The sequence below is a fragment of the Polistes canadensis genome, unplaced genomic scaffold (genome assembly GCF_001313835.1).
Source record: "Polistes canadensis isolate GaletaPanama2010 unplaced genomic scaffold, ASM131383v1 scaffold_117, whole genome shotgun sequence".
Taxonomy (NCBI): domain Eukaryota; kingdom Metazoa; phylum Arthropoda; class Insecta; order Hymenoptera; family Vespidae; genus Polistes; species Polistes canadensis.
In genome coordinates, this window is record NW_014569664.1 from 79227 (window position 1) to 105098 (window position 25872).

The window sequence follows — 25872 nt, forward strand, 5'->3', positions numbered from 1 at the left end:
TAAGGATACATGTAAATAGTTTATTGGCAGCAAGATAAAGGCATAACCGTTCGAACAGTGTTATATGGTACTCACAGCAAACTTATACATTTAATTTTACATTATATACAACTATTTACAAACACATACACACACATAAATCATATAATAAAATAATATAAAGAAATCTATATTAGAAAATAGTCGGGTCCGACGAATGAGCCACATTTTGGGAAATCTAGCGGAGCTTGTATCATTTCATTAGGTTGGCCAACTTGTAAGATAACATCAAGCCCACGTGTCCAGTCAACTGCGTGTTCGTCTCGTAACATCCAATATCCTAAATACAATATTAAATATTAATATTCTATCTATATGATCACAAATAATGATTAAAAATTAAATTCGTCAAGAGTTATTATTAATAATTATTATTAATAATTATAATAAACGAATATATGGTTGTAAATCGAAAGCTTTTGAATATTACCAGGATTGTTTGCTTTTAATCTAAGAGCAACAGCGCCAAATTTCGGCACTGTTATCGTATCTTTCGATGGTGCACAATCCAAATTACGGGAGAAAAGTAATCCCTTCCTATCAAGTAGCTTAACTTCATCCAGAGACATGCTTCGATCGAATTTGTTAATTCCGACAACGTAAAAGTCGTATCCGTGCAGGTGGTAAACAAGATCCTTCATTCCGGCTAGAAAAAAGTAATTAGATTACAAATTTTCATAAATTTTTTTGAAAATATTTTTTAATTTTTTTTATTTCCTTTGAAGCGATAAAAATCAAGGCGCTATACAATAAACAACACATAAAAGGTTTAAACAGGTCGATATGGGTTGACATTTATTCTGTAAAAGGTGACTGTTTTTATGTTTCCTTTTCAGATAAACATCTCTAAAATTACTTATTACTCTACTTTAGCAGATAATATGTAAAACTTCGGAATAATCGATAGCTCCTGCAGATTTACGAGATGAGTAGTTTCACTGTGGCCACATGATTCAATGAACTAGGCTATTACATAGCCTTACTGACCACGTTTTCATTAGGGACCACAGGAAAATCCACTCAACTTTATCTTGCTTCATCGATAATCATTTAATTGACAATCACTTCATCGACACAATTTCATCCTTGCCGAATTTCCCCGACAATATTTATTTACTAACACGTTTAGGCTACCAATAATTATTTCATGGACAATATTTCTATCTATCTTATCAATTTCTACTGCATCTAATGATCAGTATATGTTCTATTATCATATGTTACATTTCCAGACATACTGCGTCAAATTTGTGTTAACGTTATTTAATTTACCCTTCGCACACAAAGAATATTTTTAAATAATGATGGAAAAAATGAAAAATTGAACTTTACAAGATTACAAATCTATAGATTTAAATGTATACAACACTAGCACGAAGCGTCAATAAATAATATATTTGCTTTGTGTACTAGTAGTGTTTCGTAATATGTGGAATCCACTTCAATAATGGACAGAAGACACAAAAACAATGAATAAAGTCCTTATAAATATATATCCTATTTGACTTTGTTTTAAAGTTAACTTTCGCATTCCAATAATTCAAGACAAATCATTTTCGTAGAAGATGCTTGGAATGACCACTCTTAACTTGTATGCAAGCTAGTAATCGGCATATCGTTAAATGCAATTTTTTATTTTTGTATTAATATATACTTCTGATAGATAACGTAAAAAGACAATCAACAGAGAAAATTGGTGTGAGAAAGATCTTAGGAATTCAAAAGAAACGTTTAAAAAAGAACTGTTGAAAAACAAGATACTTAAAGGTGCAACATTCTATCTTCTAAATACCAAGAAAGATTGAAGATTTAGAATATAAATAATTTAATAATAGGACGTAAATCAGTTTGTAATCAAGATCAGAAAAACGAAATAGCATCAGAATTACAATTTTATTTATGTGATCGGGATTATTCATACACGTGAGCAATGACAGCAAAATTTATGTTTTATCGTAAACGTTCCAACTTTTTTACGAAGAAATATAGGTAAGTTTTGAGCATTATTCTTGATTTGAAAACCTTTCCGAACTTTATCGAAAACATTCGAACCTTACCCGACATTTCCAGACTATACTAGACGTTACTGGACTTTACCGGGACTTACCGGACCTTACCGGGTCTTCCTGGAAATTTTAGTTTTTTTCTGTTGTTTGAATAACCAAAATATATTTGAAATTGTTTAAGTTATAACATTTTTTTTAAGTGATCAGCGTTCTCCTTTCTTCTCCTAATTTTCGATTCAATAATTTTCGGCGAAGTAATGTAGATAAGGCCCACTTACGATCCACGGCAATGTACAGTCTCGGAAGAAATTGGGGAATTTTGGAAACCAAGAGCCGATTAAGAAAATAATTAGAAAACAATTGTATCCGTTCATCTCGTTGGACGGAATTAAAATTTATCATTCGATCAGATAAATGAATTCAACATTCGATCAGATAAAAATACATTATGATAAACGACAAATAATTCAACAATGTAAATACATATCCCGAATAAGTCACCATATATAATACATTTAAAGAGGAACTGTGCCAAGTAGAAGCGTCACGACTTCCTATCAATGTGATACACTTTCTTGTATTCTCCGTCCCCACAATTTTTAAATCGCGTAAATAAAGTTTTATATCTGCATGCTATTTCCCTTGGGAGAAAAAGTTTAAATCGATAGAACTGATCGTTACAATTTATGGAATAGAAAGGGAAAGTAATAAGAAAAAATAACAGAGTACAGAATCAATACATTAAACTTTCACAGAAAACCAGATCAAGATTCCAGATATCAAGGCTTGTAACCTACAAACGCAGGATGTCCTGTTTCTCTTCCTTTCATTTTTTTTTGCTTTATCGATCTGTAAAATTAACTCTGATTTCATTGCAAACTTTTTTCAAAAGATTCAAATGAAAAATAAATGCATCTAAAATACACAATGAAATACAAATAAATAAATAAAACAGTACGACATCCAGATTAAAAATTTTCCGGATTATTATTATTATTATTATATTTGTAGAATTATAATTTCACGTTGTAACATTATGATATCTTTTTAAAATTTTACCTTCAAACTTTTTATTAATATAATGCAGTATAAAAATAAATACAAGTTTCGAAAAATATGCTTCTTTTATTTTCTATATTCGTTTTCACAAGGACAACGTCAGGTAAACTAGGTACATGTCGAATTACAAGTAAAGCTGATCATTTCTAATTAACAAGACTACTCTATCCAGTTTTATTTACTTGCTCTAACGTTAAACGAAACCTTACACGATGACCTATTTAAAACTTGTCGATGAAAAATATACACGATAGCGTCTACTTGGAAATACTGGTTTTCACTTTCCGTGTTTATTACTGTTTACGGTAAGTCACATTGCCAAGCTCGAGGCTCAACAATTCATAACCCTACGCATAATCGTGAATGTTCCATGGTACGTCCGTAACTGTACGTACATAACGATTGAAGAAGAAATAATCATGGCAACCGGCAGATACAAAATAAGAATTGATACGCACATAAGCCCGCTAGCTACAACGATAACTACAATTAATATATTCCTAGAAGGCACAAAAGAATCCACCCAGGAGACCTAGTAAAAAATTAAACCTAACCGAAATAAATGACAATAGCGCCGCTATCTCATTGGAGAAACCGTCCACGTGCTATCTTTTTTCACTTTTATAATAATTTACCAATGTATGGAGTTAATAAAAAAAAAAAATGTTTACGGAAAATTACGCAACGATTTTCTTTGTGAAATCTTTTAATTTTCACTCAATTGTCTCAAGACAAACATTGAAATTTTCAATAAAAAAAATACGCTAACTGTTGGTTTTAATAATTAACGTAAAGATAAAACACGATAGTTCATGTTAAAACCTTTTTTGTTTACACAAACTTTTGATCATGCAATGTTACAGGTCTCTCATTTACTATCACATTATCAGAAAATTTTATTTTCTAATCTTATTGTTAGCTTAACTCAGTAGAATGTTTTTTAAATCAGTAGAAATTTTTGTACAATTTACTTAGAAAACAAAACCACACGAACTTATTGAGTCATCTAATAGATACATCCTCTTTAATCGAATTTATCGAGCAAACAAGAAAGTAATAAATATAATTACCTTGATCCAAAAGTATGATTTCCACGGTTGCTCCGAGAGGAATATAACGTATATGAACGCATTCACATGTGTCATTAGTATCTTTGTTATCATCGTGACGACACTTTCGTGATGATAACGAAGTTTCGTTGTTCTCGTTACGATCATCTTCGTCGTTTCCTGTACATAATAAACCTTCCGGTATGTCACCACTCTGCGTCAATAACGGTGACGATGGATAAGTAAATGTAATATTGTTTATATTTAAGGATTTAATATCAACACCACCATTTTCTACAAAAGAACAAATAATACGAACCTTCATTTTTCGTGCTCACACATATCATTCTACAAGTTTTGCTCTTCAAATTAACAAATATGCAGATCATAATTACCTTTTTGCACTCTAATTAACCCTTTTGCAAATCATATTTTCTGTCTTGTCAACAATTATTGAATTGTTTTCTCAATTAAAATTATAAATATTTAGGATATAGTGTGGCATAAAATAATTACACGTTTAGTTGCTTCAAATATTTTTAAAGAATTTTTTTGAAGATTATTGCCAAAATTGAATAAAAATAATTTGAAAGAAGTATGATTGATTTTGGACAATGTAAGCCTCCACAAAACTCGTGCTGGCATGCAAAGATACGTGATCTTATTGGCCAAACATAGCACAATTTATAATTTTTATACCACATTGAAGAAGTTTCATCAATAATTAAATTTTATGCAAAAAGTATTTTGGCTGATATTTCAAACTATAATCATTTAGTTTATATATTTTTAATATATTTTTAATTGTTCTATTGCAATAGTCACTTCATCAGATTGTCATTCATTAATATTATTCTACAGTTTTAGAATAATATTTTTACATCAGATTCGATTTTTATTACAATTATTTAAGAAAACAAATTTGTAAAAAAATTTTCTTTGCAAAAGGGTGTATTTGATCCCTGAAATGGTGAATATAATCGGTAGCAGTGTTAATTTAAAGTGTAATACTTCTATTAATTTGTTATACACTCATTCAAATGATAATAAAAAAAAAATATATTTTATCAAATATATTAAAATTCATCAAAGCGTGTTTCTAATTACTAACCTTCCGAATTAGTCGACTGCATTATATAATTAATCGGTAAATAAATAGTCATATCGGTTTTGGTAGTAAGTGATTTCGGCATTTTACGTATTCCTTGAATTTTGTTGAGACAAAGATTCTCAGGATTATTACACGTCTCTTTATGAACTGTCGTCATCGCGATTCGATTCGTTTCCATTTCCTGGTTTTCTTTTTGATCCATCAAAGTGTCATCTGAATTCATACTTGGTAAATTGTCTATAGGACTTCCTTTATATTTTACAATCGCAGCACCATAAACAGGAATTGTTGTTCCACATTTTTTCACCGTTTTTATATTCATCCAATAGGAAGAAATTTTTTTGCTTGCTTTTAGTACAAAATCTGCTCTCTCACCTGTCAAGAAAATTTACAACGTAAAAATACCGTAAAGCTCATCTATTAAAATGGCTTTTTTATCATTTGAATCAAGACTATTCTATCTTTTGGCTTTCTAGGACAAAATTTGATAAGAGTATTTGTTTTTGACGGTATAAGTTTTTTAATAAAAAGTACCACGACGTACAAATTTCAATAAAAAAATAAAAAAATAAAAATCCTATTTTAATATTTATTTTCCTAGATAAAAAATAGGGTTTATCTAAGAAAATATTTAAAACCAGAAAAATGACATTAGTGAATATTTTAAAAAAGATCCATAATTTACAAGAAGTGTGACATCTTCGGAAACGGATCATTACAAATATGATTTAGATGAGTATGTAGTTGTGTGTAAGAATATTAAATATCGCCCACGAATATAGGCAACACATTATACATCATTGATAATGCTACAAGCAAAGACGATTTATCAAAGGTAAAGTTTTTGAAACTCCCCACACATTGGAGGTTATTGATGCATGCAAGCATGTATTAATCTTTGCATTTAAACTTTTTCTCAGTTAAATCTTACAACAATTTTGATTTTTTTCAGTTAAAGAAATAGTTTAATATTGATAAGATAATTCAGAATGCAATTAAATGAAACTAAAATTTTACTATAATTTTTGCTAGTCAAAGGATTGACAAAATTTATTTTATGATTTATTTTTTATTATATTTTTTTATATTTTAAAACGGAAAAATTGATTTTATGATGTATTTTTTATATTGTAATTATTTATATTAATAAATAAATTACTATTATTATAAATAAATTATAATGCAATGAATAATAATGAAATGCAATATTAACGTAAAACGAAATAATACTCCTTGGTTCAAAGTAGAAGTAAGGACCCTAGCAGAAGAAAAAAGGTACGCCTATCTACAGTACCGAAGTAAAACAATAACATACGACGATTACTGACGAACTAGAAACAAGGTAAACGAAGCAATTAGACAAATCAAACGGGATTACTGAGAAAAATTCTCAGCTGACATGGAACACGACCTATGGGGTGTACAAAAAAAGTATGGCACATGCTAAGAAACCGAAGAAAACACGTAAACGAATACATACAGACCGCCAGAATCACAACAGATGAATGGGAAAAACATTTCACAGAGCTGTACAAAAACGAGACGAAGGAGACTAACAACATACGCGAGGAAGAGGAAAAAGAAACATCACATGGTGTAAAACCGTAAGACTCCAGAAACAGACGAGATTACAAACGAACTAATTAAATATGGAGGAAACGCACTAACAAAGGAATTAAAAAAGTATCCTCTTTAATAAAATATTAAACGCAAAAAAGTGCCAGTGCAATGGAAAGAGAGCATAACAATATCCATATTCAAAAAAGGGACAAAGAACCAAGACACCAAGAGAATTACCGCGGAATTAGTCTCCTAAGTGCAGTACAGAAGTTTATGACGAAAATCTTGGCAAAGGAAATAGAACAGATAGGAATAAGCAAAAACAGCAGGGCTTTAGACAAAACAGATCCACGGTGGACGCAATATTCATACTACAATAAATAGCCGAAAAATTCATAGAATTTAACAAACCAGTATTCATGTGCTTCGTTAACCTCCAGCAAGCATTCAACAAAGTGATGCTTGGAGAAGTACTACAGATACTGAGAGCCAGAAGAGTAAACGGTAATATAATACATACAATAAAAGAACTTAACATTCAAAACACAATAATAATAAGAACAGGCAATATGACAATGAAAAAAATCTCAACAACTAGTGGAATCAGACAAGGAGACAGTCTAAGTTCGATCCTTTTTTACCTGATCATGGACGAAATAATCAAGGAGGTGAAAACAGCTGGAGAAGGAGTTAATCTAGGAAAAGAAAATATAAAAATAATATGTTACGCCGGTAACGCAGTCATCATATCAGAAGATGAAGACGATCTGCAAAGGATGTTACACAAATTCGAAAAAAAACAGCAGGAAAGCTTAATATGACCATTTCGGTACAAAAAACTGAATCACTCACCATCTGCAAGGAGCCCAGACGATGTAAGTTAGCAGTATACAACCAAAGTGTCAACCAAGTAATGCGATTTAAATACCTAGGTTCGATCATTACGAGCGACAGAAACCTAGAAGAGGAAGTAAGAGACCAAGCAACCAAAGCCTCCATAATCTCCGGATACATTAGGGATATCATATGGAGAAACAAGCATATGAGCATTACAAGCAAGATACGCATATACAAGACTTGTGTCAGACTGATAATGACATATACGGCAGAGACAAGGGGGAGTCCGCGATATCAAAACGTATCCTGAGAACTACAGAAATGAAGACGCTACAAGCCATAACAGGAAACTCACTAAGAGATAAAAGAAGAAACAAAAAAAATAATAAAAGAATGTGAGACCCAAGACGTGGTAAGGTGGATAAGAAGGAGGAGAAGAGAGTGAAGAGACCATGTAGACAGGATGGACAACAGTAGGCTACCGAAAGTGGCAAAAGCAGGAAAAATAGGAACAACGAGACCACCTGGAAGACCTCCAAAACGGTGGCATGAAAGCTCGACATCAAACAACAAACGCTCTGAAGAGAACAATATAGCTAAAATATAACAGGACGAAGTCTGAATAAAAAGAAGAAGAAAATAAATAAATTATAATTGTATTTTTGTCAATTTTTTTGATTTACATTAATTCAATGTCACAATTACTGACAGAGTTATAATATTTTGATTCTTTATAAAAGTATATATTAATATACTAATACACTATAATAATAAACTTTCGGAAAAAACTTCGAGTGTAAGGTCAAGGTTACAAAATACCAACGTTAATAAATGACGAATAAAATTATGTTGTCAGCTATAATCTTTCTTACTGATAGATGACGTTCACAAGAAACATTAGTGACAAAGTATAAAATAATGCCTATCTTCAGGCGCAATATATTCTCGTATATAACAATAAATGTCAAACAAAAATACAATTAACTATTGATCAATAACTATATCAATTCCAGCTATACAAGAATTTGTAAATAAATATAATTTTAGACTGTTATTGATAGAGCTTTTAAAAAATAAAAAATAAAACTAAAAAAATCAAAATGATTAACACAAAATTTATCATGATCGTTCAATTGACAAATATTAAATTTGGATTAAAATTCTGCACTCAATATTTACGTTTTTTATCAATTAATTTTACTTGAAAATTATACAGTTGGTGTAGAAAGTATTAGTACACTAATCAATTTGAAATTAAATTTCGTTAAACTGCTGTTTATTAACTAGTTTTTTATAAACAAGGAACATGAACTTATTCTTCGAAATCTCTAAAATAGGTAAGATACAACAAACAATAATTTACTTATATAAATTATAAAATTAACAAGGAAAAGCAAACAATCGGCGGAAATATAAGAACAATAAGTATTCATAAAGTTCTTCTCTGTAACTATTTAGAAGAGATTTATAACGTAAATAAATCACATGATTGTTGATTAATTATAATTGACGTCGTCAGTATATTTGGAAGCGTTACCAGCATTAGTAGAGCTCAAAATTTTGTACAATTAAAAATTATTATTGAAAAATAGGAAAATAACAAGAAAAATAATTATTAATTTGCATAATAAATACAAAATTTTACCGAAATTTCTTGTTTGTCACATCCTACCTATTATAGAGATTTCGGAAAATATGTATATATTTCTTGTTTATAAAAAATTAGTTAATATACAACAGTTTCATAAAGCTTTGTTTAAAATTAATTGGTGTACGAATAATTTCTACACCTACTGTATGATTATGAATATTATTTATTAATATTTCCAAATTTTTTTTATATTATTTAAAACAGTCAAATATATCAAATAAAAAAATAAAATTTAAAAAAATAATAAATTAAAAAACATAAAAATTATATATCATTAAAAATTTAATAATCATTAATTATTATAAAAGTATAGCTTAATTTCTAAAAAGGAAATAGAAAAATAAAAAATTCTAAAAATATTCATTCAATTCATTAATGTTATAACAATTTAAAAAATAAAATTTTATATTAATAGACGAAAATAAAAAATAAAATATAATAAAATAAAGCGATGATTTGAATGAAATTTTGTACAAACCTTTTGCCAAAGTAATCGATGTTACGTATTGAGGCTCGATAGGATGACCATCCAAAGTTATCAAGAAAAGAGAATGATTATCAATAGAAATTGTAATAGGACAAGATCCAGCACCACCAGCATTGGCAGCTCGGAAACGATGACGTCGTCCGGGAACAACATTAAATGTCATGTAAGGAACTTTCGGTCCATTCATCTGCCGTCCTTTACCATTGACGAGAAGTATCGCTGGCTTTGTCAGTCCACGATCGAGTAATATTTCCGGAGAATGCTGCCAGTGCGTAACTAGTATCACGTGGTTAGGGTCATCGACGTCATAAAAAGCACGTTGAGGATCACGAATATCTGCCTGTCGAACGATCAACGATCCAAATATTCCATTTGTAACGTCAGCACCTAGTAACAGATTAATATAGTGAAACCGGAATGAATACTAATAAAATTATATAACTAATAAAATATTTTTTATTTCAGTAATTCATACCCCTTCTTAACAAGGATTTTATTTAGCACGGAAACGTCTCAGAGAAGAAAAACGATTGTTAGGTTTAATTTCCGGTGAAATCGATAATTATCTTTACAAAGTTGGCGACTATACTGCAAATTAAAATTCACGTTGTTCGAGCAATATTATTGAACGAGTATTCAGCTTATATATATTTCAAGTTTTATTCAAGAAGGAAGTGCTTTCTGTTTTCTAACCTAACCAGTATTAAACGCCTTTGGGAAAAAATTATTTTACGAGTTCTATGAAAATAGAGAAAATAACAAAACAATTTAAAAAAAAAAGTAGTACCAGCATGTGCGTGCCATAGATGAGTGCCAGCAGCTGACGCACGGAACTTGTATTGAAAAGTGGTATAGCTTGGTATAGGACACTGTGTTACCAATGGCGTACCATCCATATAAGGTGTTTCAATCTGAGATTGACCACGCCAATGTATCGCAGCAGCTTTACCTGGAAGCTTGTTAACTACATCCACGACTAAAATGTCATTCTCGCAAACCTGAAATCATGAATTTATTAACATTTATTTAACATTTATATCAAATAAAAGTGTCGTTCTAGTCACAATTTTTCAGAAGATCGATTTTTTCTTTTTGCATTTATTGATTGTACATATTTTTTAGCGTGCAACACAAAAATTTATAACTATTCAAGTTTATATTATTAAAAGTCATAAAAGATTCTAAAAACGGTGCCGTAATTGTGTTTTTTCTCGAAACATAATTTGTTACATTTGCGAAGTAACAAAAGAAATATTAATATGATGCTACTGAAATTTTAAGTATTTTGATCATTAACTTTGATCATTAACTTCAAAAAATTAAAACCAGGTTGAGCCAGGTTTCACTTTTATTTAGGATTTTGTACGATAGTACACATATGTACTTGTAAGAACCTTACATTTTATCCACTACTTTATGTAATATTATAAATAGATATAACTATAAATGAATATAATATAAGGTAATAAATAGATAACTCTAAAAAACAAACATTTTTAAATATAAAAACTTCTAACAACAAAAATTAAAAAAAAAACAAAATTATTTTGATACTGCTATTACGTTTTTCATAAAAATAATAACGGATTCATGATCAATAACCCCAAAAACTCCCAAATATAGACTTTTGAAATCATTCCAGCAGTTTTTCAAAACAATGTCAGCCATTTTGTTTTTCGACAAAATAATATCAAATCCAAAATTAGCAATCTCAAAAACTTCAACATACTAATTTTAAAAAAGATTGAATCAATTTTTAATAAGAAAATCCACTAATTTGTTTTTCAAAAAAATAATAAAAGATTCATTAATCAGTGACTCCGAAAACCCCCGAATACTAAAAAACAACAAAATTAAATTAAATCTTCATATTCATCCTGCGTCGTCGTGATTTGAATTCAGTGCTCGTCATATTGAAATCATTTATTTTTCTTTAAAGAGAAATGTTTTGTACTTTTAAATTTCTTTTATATTAATTAAAAATATCCCATAAATGTATAATAGTGTAAAAGTATAAAATGTACAATAAGGTTACAAATAATCTTAAACTTACTCGTTGTTTTCATTGAAAACAATATTTACGAAAATACTTTTAATACGATTAGAATAATCTTTTGAATATATAATAATAGTGCAAATAATAATCCTTTTATTCTCCCACATTACTATTTTATCCTGTATTATTAATTTAAGAAAAAATAATAATAATTATCCTATATTATTAGTAATACTTATTATTTTTTTATATTTATTATATTATTGAAAAATCACATTTTTTTTAATATAAAAAAAATGACTAATGATAAAAAAAACTATAACAGACTACGCAATCATATAATTGATTAGAATTATTCATGAAGAATAAAGTTTTTTCTTCTTTAGCTTTTTTATCGTATGGATTATATAATAGAATGATAAAGTAATAAAGTAAGGAGTGAGAGAGAGAGAGAGAGAGAGAGAGAGAGAGAGAGAGAGAGAGAAAGAGAAATTTTTTGTTTAATCGATCGCGTCTATTCTCAGGAAACTCATATAAAACTAGAAAGAACTTTCTACGTGTTAAAATAAAGCGAAAATCAATTCTAAGTGATAGCTAATCAATATCGACGCTCGTGTAATCTCATTTCTGTCGAATAATTAAATTAATTAAGTAATGTACGTACGTAAAGTGGTTATCAACCATAGTACATATTAATCTACTAAGTACGCTCACCTTGAAAATCTTGGCTGTTGAAAACAGATCTTTTAAGAAGGATATTCTATTAGTTACACGTTAATAATTGCTAGATAAATACATATTTTGAATAATATAGACAATATTCAAACAGAAATTTATGAGACATATGTATGTCAACCAAAGTTATTCATTGTATTTTCAACAAAACAAACATAACAATTCGCAAACTTACGTCAAATATCGGTGTCCTAAAAGTTGCTTAACCAAATCGAAAAATTATAAATCTTTTTCGGCAAGTATTTGGAATAAAAGTATTTTTAATTTATACTATTTTAATATTGTAATACTGTACCTCAGTGATTCGCAAAATGTACACCTCGATATCCTAGAATGCCGTAAGATATTAAACAATTTTTATTATTTTATTTCCATTAGCGACTTATTATTTGTGCGAAGAGAATGACTATGTCCAATTTAATTCCACGATTTGAGAAAATGTGCAACGACCAACAGACTTATTCATCCCACTAATTATTATAATTAATTGAAATTTTTCTATTATATATTTTTGTAATTTAAATTGCATTCTATTTATTTTTTCCTAAGCCTTGCAGAGAATTATTGGATATTTCGCAAAATTTACTCGTTAAAATTTAACATAGGATGCTTTGGGAAAATCTGAATTCACCAAAAGCAGCGAGAATCGAAAAAATTTGGGAACTGTTGCTGTAACTGTAGATTCATATCTCGGAATGAAAGACAAATTATTGTAGTTTTATTACTAAATCAATATTGATTTCTTTTCTTTTCTTGTTAACACATTAACAGCCGCCGACGTACGAAACATTCAACGCCTGAGCGCCAGCACCGTAGCGGCCACTTAACGCCCCAACGCTGATCATTGAAAATCCCCAAAAAAATATTTAAAACATCGGCGTAACCATAGCAAGTTAATAAAAATCGATGTGTAAGATACTCATACCAGCAAAAAAAATCCACACATCGAGCAAAAACCCGCTTTATCCCGCGGCCGGGACTCAAGCGCAAGACTCGGAAATCCGCGTTTTCGCGGGACCGGCTGTCAATGTGTTAAAGTGATTTTTTGACTACCCGGTATGTATTCTATAACAACAACAAAAATGTTTATCTTAATGTAGATTACATACGCATACTTATTTAAGCCGTAATCGATTCGATAACTTGTCTTCAAAAAAAATTATATTCTTCAAAACTACGCACGGATAATAATTACTTTGAAATTAATTTAAATAATAAATAAAATAATATTTTGATATATAATAATAAAACTTATTTTTATATTTATAAAACGTTAGAATTAGAATTTTTTTCGTATATATGGTCTTGTTTTTACTGTGATCCAAGATATCTAGTGGATAGTGCCGTTACTAAGAACGTCCCTATCTAAACCAAGGTCACTGGTGTTATTGTTTCACGTTATCTTTCTTTCCATTTTTTTCCCGTCATCGTGATAACACACTAGCGATTGGCATTTGCTTTACTTTATATTACTAGTCAGTGGTCTTGTTTCATTACTTATTGTGTTCACCAAATCTAAATCTAATAATTTGCCGCCTATAATTTTTATCCATACATTTATTAAAAATTGCTAATATACATATGCAAAATTCGCTTTGCGTTTGGATTTTCATCAACTTTGTTCACTTTTCTAGAAATCTTTGATTTATTAACTCTTCATTAAAAATTTTTCGAATATATTTTATAGAAACTTTCTTGATCAATTTAACGTTACCAACACGTAATATAAGTGTGTCTTTATTTTTTCGGACACCTTGTACATTAAATAAATTCGTTTTTTTATTCTTTCTTTTACGAGTCGAGTTACATCTTTTACGAACATCTTCTCACACTAATCAATATTACTATAATACATCAAAAGAGGTCGTAATCTTTTTTTACAGCCTCTTTGGAGTTATCAGCACACGGTTTTTATTTTTTGTTTTTTCAGACGGGTGACCCCATCCATGTTATTAACCATTCCTACGTTGCTTGACTTCAATAATCGTGCCAAGAACTATTAATCTAATATGGCTAGACCGTTGACTAATAAAATTATATATATATTAGATCGTTACATAATTTCTGTCATATTTGAAATTAATTTAAACCACTAGAATTTTAAAAGGCATTTATTTAATTAATGATATATTAATCATTTTTGTCAACAATTTGTTTTCATTTTGTAGAAGTATGTCAAATTCCAATGAAAAAATGTTTTATTTTTTTGACATAAAAAATCAAACACTGTGTCAGGAAAAAATACAACAAATTATTCAACGATCTAATATAATTCTTTACAATTATAATTCTTCTAAAATCTAATGGTACAAAAGCAATAACATTAAATACAAGATTTTATTTCAAAATTCAGGATAGATTATTTGACTGGTCGTATATTTAGTGTTAAATAATGACTTACTTAATTGTAACTTTACCTGTATACTAGGTCCTGGCATTTGTCGATTCGCTGTCATTATTATTCGCCTTTGTCCATCAGCTGATACACAATTATGTGCCAGGCAAGCCGTCTCGTTCGATAAACAGTTTCCACATGATCTAAACATTAAATAAATTACATTGCAGAAAATATATTTACTCAAACATTACTTATAACGAAGAAGTTAATATTTCATTAATTATATCAATCAAAATTGAATGCATAGGAAGAAGATTCTTTGATGATGTAATAATATCTTATATCATAAACTTTTGTGTATGTGATTGAATATCTAAAGAAGAATCCTTTCTGAAAAGGTTTTGATTACTAGTACTTCTTCCATCAAACATTTTGTGGTTAATCTAACTTCTTCCGCGTTGCACTATTCTGAAGAAAGTTGCATAACGGCCGTTGCAACATCTAAACAAATTACTAATTCTGATAACTCATATTCATACATTATATCATTTATATAACCGTGCAAGTAATCGAATAAAAGAAAAAAGGGAAAATACGTTTTACTTTTCAAGTTAACACATTTGATAATTGTAAGTCAGCAACTATAATTGGATGTTGTTTGAATAAAAAAAATATATGCAATTAAATGATTCCTACTTTATAAATAACAATTAATCCTTTACATTCTATATATTTTTTGTTGTGTTCAAATTAGTTTTTATATTCCAATGACTTCCAAGTTTATATATATTATTAATAAAAACAATACTTTGGAAAAAGATCTGAACTCTCTCTCTTTTTCATAAATAAAACATATTATTTTTATTTCTATTAGATATTAATATGTGAATATAGACACAAAACTTATCAAATTGTAAGAGCATTATTTAAACTTATTCATTTTTATTAGCGTAATTAAGAACGATTAATATTTGTCGGTAATGATATTTTGAGAACAAAGGGTAAATGTTAAACTATATTATATTTTACATAAAATCAAAATAATAAAATTTATGCAATACTTGTTTATATTTAAATGGGAAAATAAATTTTTTCATCAAAACGTATGAAAGCAAGTAAAAACCTTCTATATAAGTATGAAAAAGTAAATATATGAAATATATAAATAAATATATGCAATAAGCTTATTTCTGTTTTATCAAGTAGTAATAAATATAATATGTTAAATATCAGTGTCTTGTGTCTAACGTATTGGTTTAAATATAGTGTGTAAGAAGTGTTGTAGATAATGTGAGTGTAAAAACGTATAAGTATGAGTGAGTGAACGCATGATAGATAGAATATAACAGTGAACAAATTGAAATAGAGAATAGAAAGAATTAAAAATTTTAAATCTAATTTGTATTATTGGTGTTCTTATAACAGAATATATATTGTTGTTAGATCTAAAATATATAATAGTAGCCTCCTCCATATCAGCCTTGAACTTTATTTTACAGGAATTAAAAATTTTTTAAATTTATGATATATTTATGTACATTTAGATGACAAAATAAATCACCCATAAATATTCCATATTTTTGTCTAATTTGTGAAATTAGATGTCAGTCAAACCGTATGACAACCAACAGATATCTTTTTCAGTATGAAAAAAAAGTTTATGCAATAGGATAATATCTACTTTAACAAGAAATAATGGCTTTCATATAGACGTTTAAAATGAAATAAAATAAATTTATGACATGCGTGTATTTAGATGACGAAATAAATAATTATTTTTACAAATGATTAGATTAGAAACGAGAATCTCTCATATTATAGGGGAAAAAGAGAGAAAATGGTTATATCTTACTTGCTGAGAGATTGGAACACTTCCAGCGTGAGTTTCACTCGACAAATCATTGGCCAATCTAAATGATGACATGGTCTATCACAGGATAAGAAAGTTTGCTCTGAAAAGTAAAGAAAAGAAGACATTAGTGATAAACAATTAAAAATCATGACTTTCTCGAAAATAAATTAGTAAAGGAATAAGAAAGTTATTTGGAGAAAGTGTCAATGAGTACAAATCGATAGAATTCCTTAGCAATTTTCTCAATGAATGAGAGAGCTTTTAACTTACTGGGCCTGTAATTATTTAAATGCAGAAAAGTTGCAGCAGCAGCTATCATCATGACTACCACAAGACACCTTAACAAGTAGGTGCTCGGTGACACATTTCTGTTCGGTTCCTTTGTAATATACATCGTCTACCTAATCTTGTTACCTTTTATTTGTTATACAACGATAACAACCGGTGACGGCATTTTAATTTTTATACTAATTTTCTTTTAAACGTCCTTAATCAGCCTACTTTTTTCGTATTACATTTACTTCCATAGAATAAATAATGTTATCGATTATTATTGTTTATAATATATCTTTTTTTACAATTTGTAACAATATTAAAATGATCAATCACTTTTATTTAAAAAGATGTGTAAACTTTGAAAAAATCATATTTTATCAATTTTTTTGATATTATCAACGAAGCTATTCGCATATTTGGAAATAACACGAAGGAATAATTTGTGTAGGTATATATATACATATAAACTTAAATAAATATGTTTTTAAAGAAATACTTTGGAAAAATCGGTTAATACAGAAAGCGACAAAATTTGGGCATCGATCAAGTGAAGACACATCTGAAGTATAAAAATAATTTTTTGCAAGGAAAATAATCATAGGGTAAGTTTTTAATTACATCGAAAATTTAAATTATAGAATTGAAGCTCTTATGCAAAGTGTAAGAAATAAAAAGAAAAAGAAAGAAAATTGAACAAAAAGAATGGGAACGAGAAGCATAACATTATTTATCGATTTCATAAACTCGATCTCGTGCAAGTAACAAAGCAAGCAAAGCTCTTCGTAATTCCTATCCAGACGTCTATATCATCCATTAAATTACGTTAAAGTAAAATGATCCTCTGGAAAGCCATAACGTTGAGTGCATGTACTAATAAGTGAATGAATAATGAACGCGTCACCGTGGGACAGGAAGTGCACACAAATTTCAAATGATACTTCCACCCATTTTTGACCGTCATTATTTATTATTATACTATAATATAAAAAAATGTAATAACCTTGGCACAACACTTTGCAAAAGACAATAATAATAAATTGCAATAAATTTTTCCTTGCGTATATTTCATCAAAAGCATTTTAAACTCGAAGTAAAGTAATGATATTAATGAATCAAATAACAATGTTCAATCAACATGAATTAATAAATTCAGACGATAAATGTTACAAGCAATTAAGTATAATTAATAATGCTATTAATAAGGGTAAAATTCGTATACTTTACAGTTTATAAATTACTTCAGGTTAAAGTATTTTTTACACTGATCGAATATTTTTTATCGAAGTTAGTAAATTCCACACATCATCTGATACATAACATACTTTGTCTCAAATATGTTATAGGAATCCAAACCGGGATTTTAATTCTTTTATTATTACACGAGTAAGTATATAGAGTACAATTATTTTGATACTGTATATATCAGTGGTGCACAACCTGCGACCCCCCGGATCGCATGTGCAACATTTACAATATCGATGTATCAAGGAAAAAGGCATTATAATTTTTTGGCGGAAGTTTGATTTTTCTTCTTAAAAAATTTACGAAAAATGTTATAATGCGGCCAGCAGCGAAAATCAAACTTGTATTCGTTCCTTTATAATTAAAAGGTTTTGCATTACTGATGTATATGTAAGTCGGTCAGTTACTGACAAATTAAATACTTTTAGTTTACTTTTCTTATCTATTTACTGTAATATATAGCATAAGTCTCTTTTTACACCGACAATATCATTTGTTATTCAATTATTTTCGTTTTTGTAAAGAAAGAATAAATATTTTTGTTGACCCAATTCTCAATTTGTCTGGATACACAATATATGAAACATTATAATATAATTTAACTTTTAATGAAGTCATTTGAAAAGAAGGTAATCAAATTTTATTACTTTGTTTATATGCTCCACAATATTTAATAGAAATGAAATTATAAACTATCTTCCTATGGAGTAAGTTGATACATTTTATTTGCGTTAAAGTGAAGAATGAATTCAATGCATTTCTTATATTGGTTTCCATAAAATATAACTAACATATTTTGATGACACATGCATTAATTGTTCTTTGTATTGTAAGTGATTGTGGATTTTGTTGATAGACAAATCACATTTAATTCAGTTTTTTGATAGCAAAGATCAGAAATTTTATGAACGTGGAATTATGACACTGCCTGAACGATGGCAAAAGGTCATCGACAAAAACGGACAGTACCTAATTAAATAAAGTTATATTTTTCAGCAAAAATCTTGAATTTTCCTTCTTATTTAAAATCCGTAGTAGCTTAATTGCCAACCCAATATATTGAATTTTTTGTATGCCCACTCTGTCGATCATATTTAATTAACAATGTCTCATTTATGCATATATACATTACCGGTCAAAATTATTTTACCACGTAGAGAAAAATTCAAAAATTTTCTGATTAAATAAAGGGAATAAATTATCAATCGTTTATTTTCGTGATAAAATTACAAATATAAATCGAATTTTTTAGAAATATTACGAAAAAATAGACAGAAACTTACAGAATGTATATAAAATATTGAAATTTTAGCTTTATCGAAATAGCGACCACTAGCTTTCAATACTACTTTACATACTTTTGATATTATAAATAACAACAGCCATTTTTTGAAGATAATTTGTTTTCAGAAAAAATTAAGACTGAATTATTGATGCGATCAAAAGAATATATAATATATATTATAAGAAAAATAATATTAAAAACAATTAAGAATCAATGTTTGACTTGTGTGCGAAGTGTCATTCTGTATTAAATTTGGTTTTACTCAATATCATTCAATAACAGCAAATTACATTTCTAACTAATTATTTTTCTAAGTAATTGATTTTTGTTATTATTTTTCTTTCATATGCAAACTATATGTTTAAATAAAGCAGGCTTCAAAATGGCTTAGCCACGTTGGATTACTTATCTACCTAAAATAAATATGTTTCTACTTCTACTTCAGCATAAAATTACTACTTTCCGTCAGATCACTAAAAAAAAGCAAAAATTAAGTTCTGTTGACTTCAGAAAGGCTGTAAAAAGATACAACATCTTTGGTAATAATTGGACAGATTTGAATAGGTGTGAGAAGGTTCTCGTAGAGAAGTTAGACGAATTCGTAAAAGAAAAAATAAAAAGAAACAATAACGTTTAAATAAAGCAAATAAATAAATGTTAGTAATAAATAAAACAATTATTTGAATACAACTTAATATTCAATATTATAACAGCTACATATACTCTATGTTCAATGAGTATACTCGTCATCGTTTCATTTTTCAAAAAGATCGCCACAGATAACTGGTAAAATCAACATTCTATGATTTTGTGTAAGATGGAAAATTAATTTTGATCTTTTTTGATATATTACATTATGATAATACATACGTATAGCTAAATTTTATTTTATAGAAAGTTTCACTTTCCATATTTAAAAAGAAAATGTCAAAATAAATATATATATACTTTATAAAGTAATTATTAAATAAAAAATAATTAATTAAATCAAAAACATTATCGAAATTTAAAATCATAAAAAATGTATCAACTTTCTCCAATCTCCCTGTTTAAAGATACATGCAATATTCAAATTTTCTAATTCGAAAGTCAAAATATCGCTATTAAAAAAAATTGATCACAAATTAACACCGCCACCAAAGCTCATGATATGATAAAAAAGAACAAAACGAAATGAATAAATTGAATTGAAAGAGAAAAATTAAATAGAAAAAAACTCGATCGGTTGGTCATAATGGGGAAAAAGCAAAAGAACAATTAATAATAAAAATATATTCATATTTCACTGCACCACAGTTATCGATGAAAAAAATTAACTTTGAGTACGACAAAAGTCGTAGGTAACCTCGCGGTCTCCCGTCAACGACTGACGAAGTATTTGCGTACGAATTTCGTTGACCGAACCACCTTTCAATGTACTCTTTCACTCTCACTCTCTTTTTTTCTTTCTCTCTCTCTATGTCCTTATTTCCTCTTCTAATCTTTCAAAATTTACAAAATTCCCTGAACATCCTTTCATTGTTTCTTTTTCTTATCCAATACTCTTAGAAAAAAAAAGATAAATAAATACACAATAGGTTTTGTACTTCACTCAATCCTTATCCAACGTAATATCATAATGTTTGAGATGACTTGTAAGAAATTCGAAGCCGCCGCCGCTTCCAAAGATATGGCGAAACGATCAGTGAAAGTTGCCCTGGAGCTACTACTTCTTGGTTCCAGGCATACTTCTATGTGTGTGAGTGTGAATTAAGATATCGTGTATGTATAGGCATGTATGTATATACATATATAGATAACATACATACGTATTTACAATCGTGCAATCAGAAAATATTTTTTGTCTCCTCTCTCTCTCTCTCTTTCTCGCTCTCTCTCTCTTTCTCTCTCTCTCTCTTTCTTTCTCTTTCTTTTTCTTTTTCTAACATAAGCACGCACACTCATTTGAGATCTTCTTATGTTTCTTTTCACTTCTTGCTTAGACACAACTACGCTTTCATATCCTGACCTTTCTCTTTCTTTATTTTCTTTTGCACTTTCGATCTGTTAAGCTTTTTACTTTCACTGGAATTTCCGATTGGCAAAGTCAAGGATCTTAATAATAACTTTCGTTTCTGTTTTTATTTTTGGACCGCCTTCCACCCACTATGAAACTATGAATCAAAGAAACTAACTGGTCCCTCAAAAGATGAAAGTAAAAATATATGTATTATAGTATTAGCGCGTAATACCTCGAAACGAAAGCAAAAATTAAAATATTGTATATGATATAAATATAATAAAAATGACAGATGAATAGATATAGTAATTAAATGAACTTTCGATCCTAATAATAAATCAAACTTTTTCAATGAAATAATAGATAAAAAATAGTCAAAATAACTAAATTATTAAAATGTTATAAAGGGAAAGCGTTACTTTATTGAAAATCAATAATGTAAAATAGTATTTTTACATAATAACAATAGGATCAAATAGGGTTAAATTAATTTATTCAAAAATTACGACACTAATAACAACGGTTTCTATTCACGCGATTGGCTGACCGAGTTGTTTTCTGCTATCTTCTTGTCGTTGATCAAACTAAACCTGAATTCAAAAGATTCGCTAAAAATCTTGAAAATATATTAATCATGTATTTTGATTTTTTTTAATGAAAACAAAATAAGATGGGAACGGTTTTAAAAAAAAGTAACTTTGGATTATGTTTTAGTTCAAAAAATGAACGTAAATGTAAACGATTCGTTAAAAATGTATGTTAATTTTGATTTCGATTTAATCGAAAAGAAAATAAAGAATAAAATAAATTAGACCGAGCTTTAAAAGAAAGTAATTTCGAATTAACGTCTATTTCAAAAAAATTCTTTCACACCAGTTTCTTTCTTTTTAAAAAAAAAAAATGATTTAGAATTAGTTACTACTGCAAAAAACTTCTGCAACAATGTAAAACTGTTAATATGAAAGGCAGACAATCCATAAAATGCTTAGCGTTTTTGGATAAAGTATAAAATATCCGAATTATTTTAGCCTTTTATGTTTGAACGACGTACCACTTACGTCGACATGATTTTATCTCAAAACTACAAACGATTTGAGATCATTCATAACATTCTTGGTACCTGAGGATTAGAGACCCTTTGAAACTAGCCACGCACAAAGGAATACGGTTCCCTATTGTTGTATATTCTGTAGTTCAGAAAAATTATAGAACTCTTGCGAGGTTCAAGTCAGTTCAAAAAGTATATATATATATATATATATATATATGTACAATATATATATAGGTATATATATACTTTCCCTAGGCATTATATAGTTATTCCCAATGTATGAAAAGCAAGCATTATTTAGAATGACACATGATATCTAGACAAAGTATTAAAAGAGTGTCATGAAAGACTTTTATTGCGTCTTTGAACTCTTCCTTGTACGTGTCAAGTCACTTCTTCTCTATGAACTACTTTCTCATACATATTCAAATCCATTCAATACTCTACCAAAGAGGTCACGTCTTTTTACCACCTCTCTGGAGTTAATGGCACACGGGTTTTATCTTTTTTTGATTGGATTACCAATCCATGTTACTAATCGTACCACATTGCTTACCTCTAGTAATTGGCAGGAATTAATATATAGTCCAAAATAGCTAGGCCGTTGATTTAAAAGGCTTTTATTGAAAGGACGTACATATATATGAAGAAGAAAGTAATACAAAATAAAGTATAGGTCATATAGAAATAGAAAGAGACCCCCCCACAGGTAGTTATCCCTTTACCTATATTGCGTCACAACTAAAACTTGTTTCTTAATACTTTACAATATTCTAAGACCCCAAGACTTAACAGTCTTTGTTGAACAAATTCAAAGTAGCATATTTCATCTCTTTCGAATAAATACTGAAATGCAAATGAGGAATTATCTGTTTGAGGCGAACATAGAAAGTTACATGACAGTAGAAACATCATAAGCAGAAATATTTTATACTTTTCGGTTCGTCTTTTGGGATTTCATAGAATGCCTAAATAATGAGTGAGATATTAATCATTTTATATTTTATCTAAAAACGTAATGTATATTATATAAATTGCCTATTAATTCTATAGAATGCCTACCTTTCATACATTCCCAGTAACATATAAATTAGATAAAGCATAGGATGAGTTATGTTTAAAATAAAGAGGGATTAGCATTTTACGATTTCTGGATCTATCAATACTTAACAATAGAAAGCTTAATAACAAAAAGAGTTTCTATTTCTTCGATATTCTCTTCATTTTTTAGAATATCTAAGAATATCAGAAGCAATTAAAAACGTTTCTCGAGGATTTTTCCTAGACGGCAATGTTTCTCAAATATGCTACATTTACAATTATCACAAAAATACATCATTTCAAGGAACACATTTGACAATGGAAAGAATGTTTTCTCAAGGTTATTCTTTCACAAGATTTCAAAATCATCGATATTCTTTTAAATGCAATTTTACGATTTTTTTTGCGTTAATTAATTCCTTGTATCATTCTAATTAACACTTTGGTACTCAATATCGCCAGGAATCTCCGTGTAAGTAGTAGCGAGGCCAATCAAATCAGAGTTTGAAGTTGTACAGGATAACGATAAGGTGTTAGTTTGTCCGTGTGTTCTCTACCCTATCCCTAGTTTCAGAAACCAGGGCCGTATGCCAATAAAGTCGACCCATGCAAAAATGTGATATTTGAGATTATAATTAATAATCGGTAATAAGTTAGGCTGTGCGTGTGTGTGTGTGTGTGTGTGTGTGAATAGATTATAAATTTAAATATTATTATTTAAGATTATAAACAGTAATAGGTAATGAGGTTAATTAGGAATTATTTGGAAAAAAGAAAGAAGAAGGAGTAAAGAACAAAATAATAGGTTTACTTTTTTTGTCAACCTATTTTTGGTATGCTCCTGTCTCGCAACGCTTAGAAACGCCCATATTTGGTTGTACCAAAGTGGGAAAATTCTTGGATACTCGAAGGGTTACTTAAATATGAGTATAATATCGACAAATTATTCATTTGCAAGATATTTTGCAAAAATATTTCATACTTTATCTGTAGCAAACCATATTCTTATTTTAATTAAAGTTTTAAAAGAATGTTAGAGGAAAAAGATGAATGTTTCAGAATAGTTTAAATATTTATGATTCTATTTTAGTCGAAATTCAATGCTGCGTTGCATAAGCACTTTCGAAAATAATGATACATGTACATGTGTATTTGCAATATAGTTAGCTAGCACATCCTGTATGATATATACAGGGTATCTAAGTTTTAAGAAAACTATTATTCTTTATATATATATCTCTTGCAATTAAATAGAAGTAGATAGAGAGGAACAAAGTAATGTAAGAAATTAACCTTCTAGCATGTTAATAAATAAAAGTTATTTTATGCTCATAATTATATTGTCATTTTAATTATTCAACGAAATATACCTGGCCAAAATACTACTAGTCAGCAATTATATCAATATATCGATCATACTTGTTTGAATAATATGAATACTACATATTATTGATATATATCGATAAGTTTTGTTTCCTCCCAACGTTTTCCGTGATTAAGTACACCGTTACGCAAGTATTTATCAATGCATGACATCGTATGACCCTTTTAGAAAAGGAAGCCTCTTTTTGAAAAACGAACCCGAGTAGAGTGATCCGTATCAGTGTTGATAGGACTAAGGTATATAAAAGAACAGATTGTGTATTCTAGAAACCAAAGTATGCGTAAACAAAATTCGAAGAAATATTACTGAGGCTGATAAAAGTCGGCAGGTCGAAAAGGCACACTCGGGACTAATGGGAGACCTAATCCCCTCCTGTAACACCTTTAGCGAGGAAACTCTGTTTCCCTCTCTTTGCGGATCCTGAGCGATCCCGGATATATGGGAATTTTTTAATGCGAAGTACGGAAGTGCGGAAATATATAAATGAACGAAATATACCTTGCGATTAAATAAAAGTCATTTTAATTACTCAACGAAATATACCTGGCCAAAATAGAATTGATTTTTCGTCAACATTGCCGATATATTTTTGATTATGTGACAACAACATATTCAGACTTCATTTTTTACCTGAAAGATTAAATGCACAATTTTTTTAGATTCCCTACAAAATTTATGGATCTAATTGGATAGTTGTTTAGTACATTATATGGTATTAGTGTGGCAATAGCTAAATGACCACTATCTCCAAAATGGAACAAAATAGGTCGAGGAGGAGCAATTCCTTGCCCTCTACAATTACTAAATATCACACCAATTGATTTTTACTTATGGAAAACAGTAAAAGAAAATATTATCATCGTTAATTAATAAG

At 28.8% G+C, this 25872-nt stretch overlaps 1 protein-coding gene across 2 annotated transcripts in view; it reads right to left on the minus strand.

Moving 5' to 3' along the window:
* LOC106787877 (L-ascorbate oxidase-like) overlaps positions 1-25872 on the minus strand; it is a 30382-nt gene continuing 4510 nt past the window's right edge. The window contains exons 1-9 of one of the 2 annotated variants that reach the window (XM_014750608.1): positions 16991-17210; positions 16721-16820; positions 14948-15068; positions 10587-10797; positions 9791-10186; positions 5265-5639; positions 4175-4447; positions 470-685; positions 1-319 (exon numbers count right to left, since the gene is read on the minus strand). In XM_014750608.1, coding sequence (XP_014606094.1) covers positions 168-319; positions 470-685; positions 4175-4447; positions 5265-5639; positions 9791-10186; positions 10587-10797; positions 14948-15068; positions 16721-16820; positions 16991-17114 — 1968 coding nt within the window. In that variant the 5' untranslated portion in view covers positions 17115-17210 and the 3' untranslated portion in view covers positions 1-167. Of the gene's footprint in view, positions 320-469; positions 686-4174; positions 4448-5264; positions 5640-9790; positions 10187-10586; positions 10798-14947; positions 15069-16720; positions 16821-16990; positions 17211-25872 lie in introns of those variants that run through there. The other variant, XM_014750609.1, reaches the window with a different exon arrangement.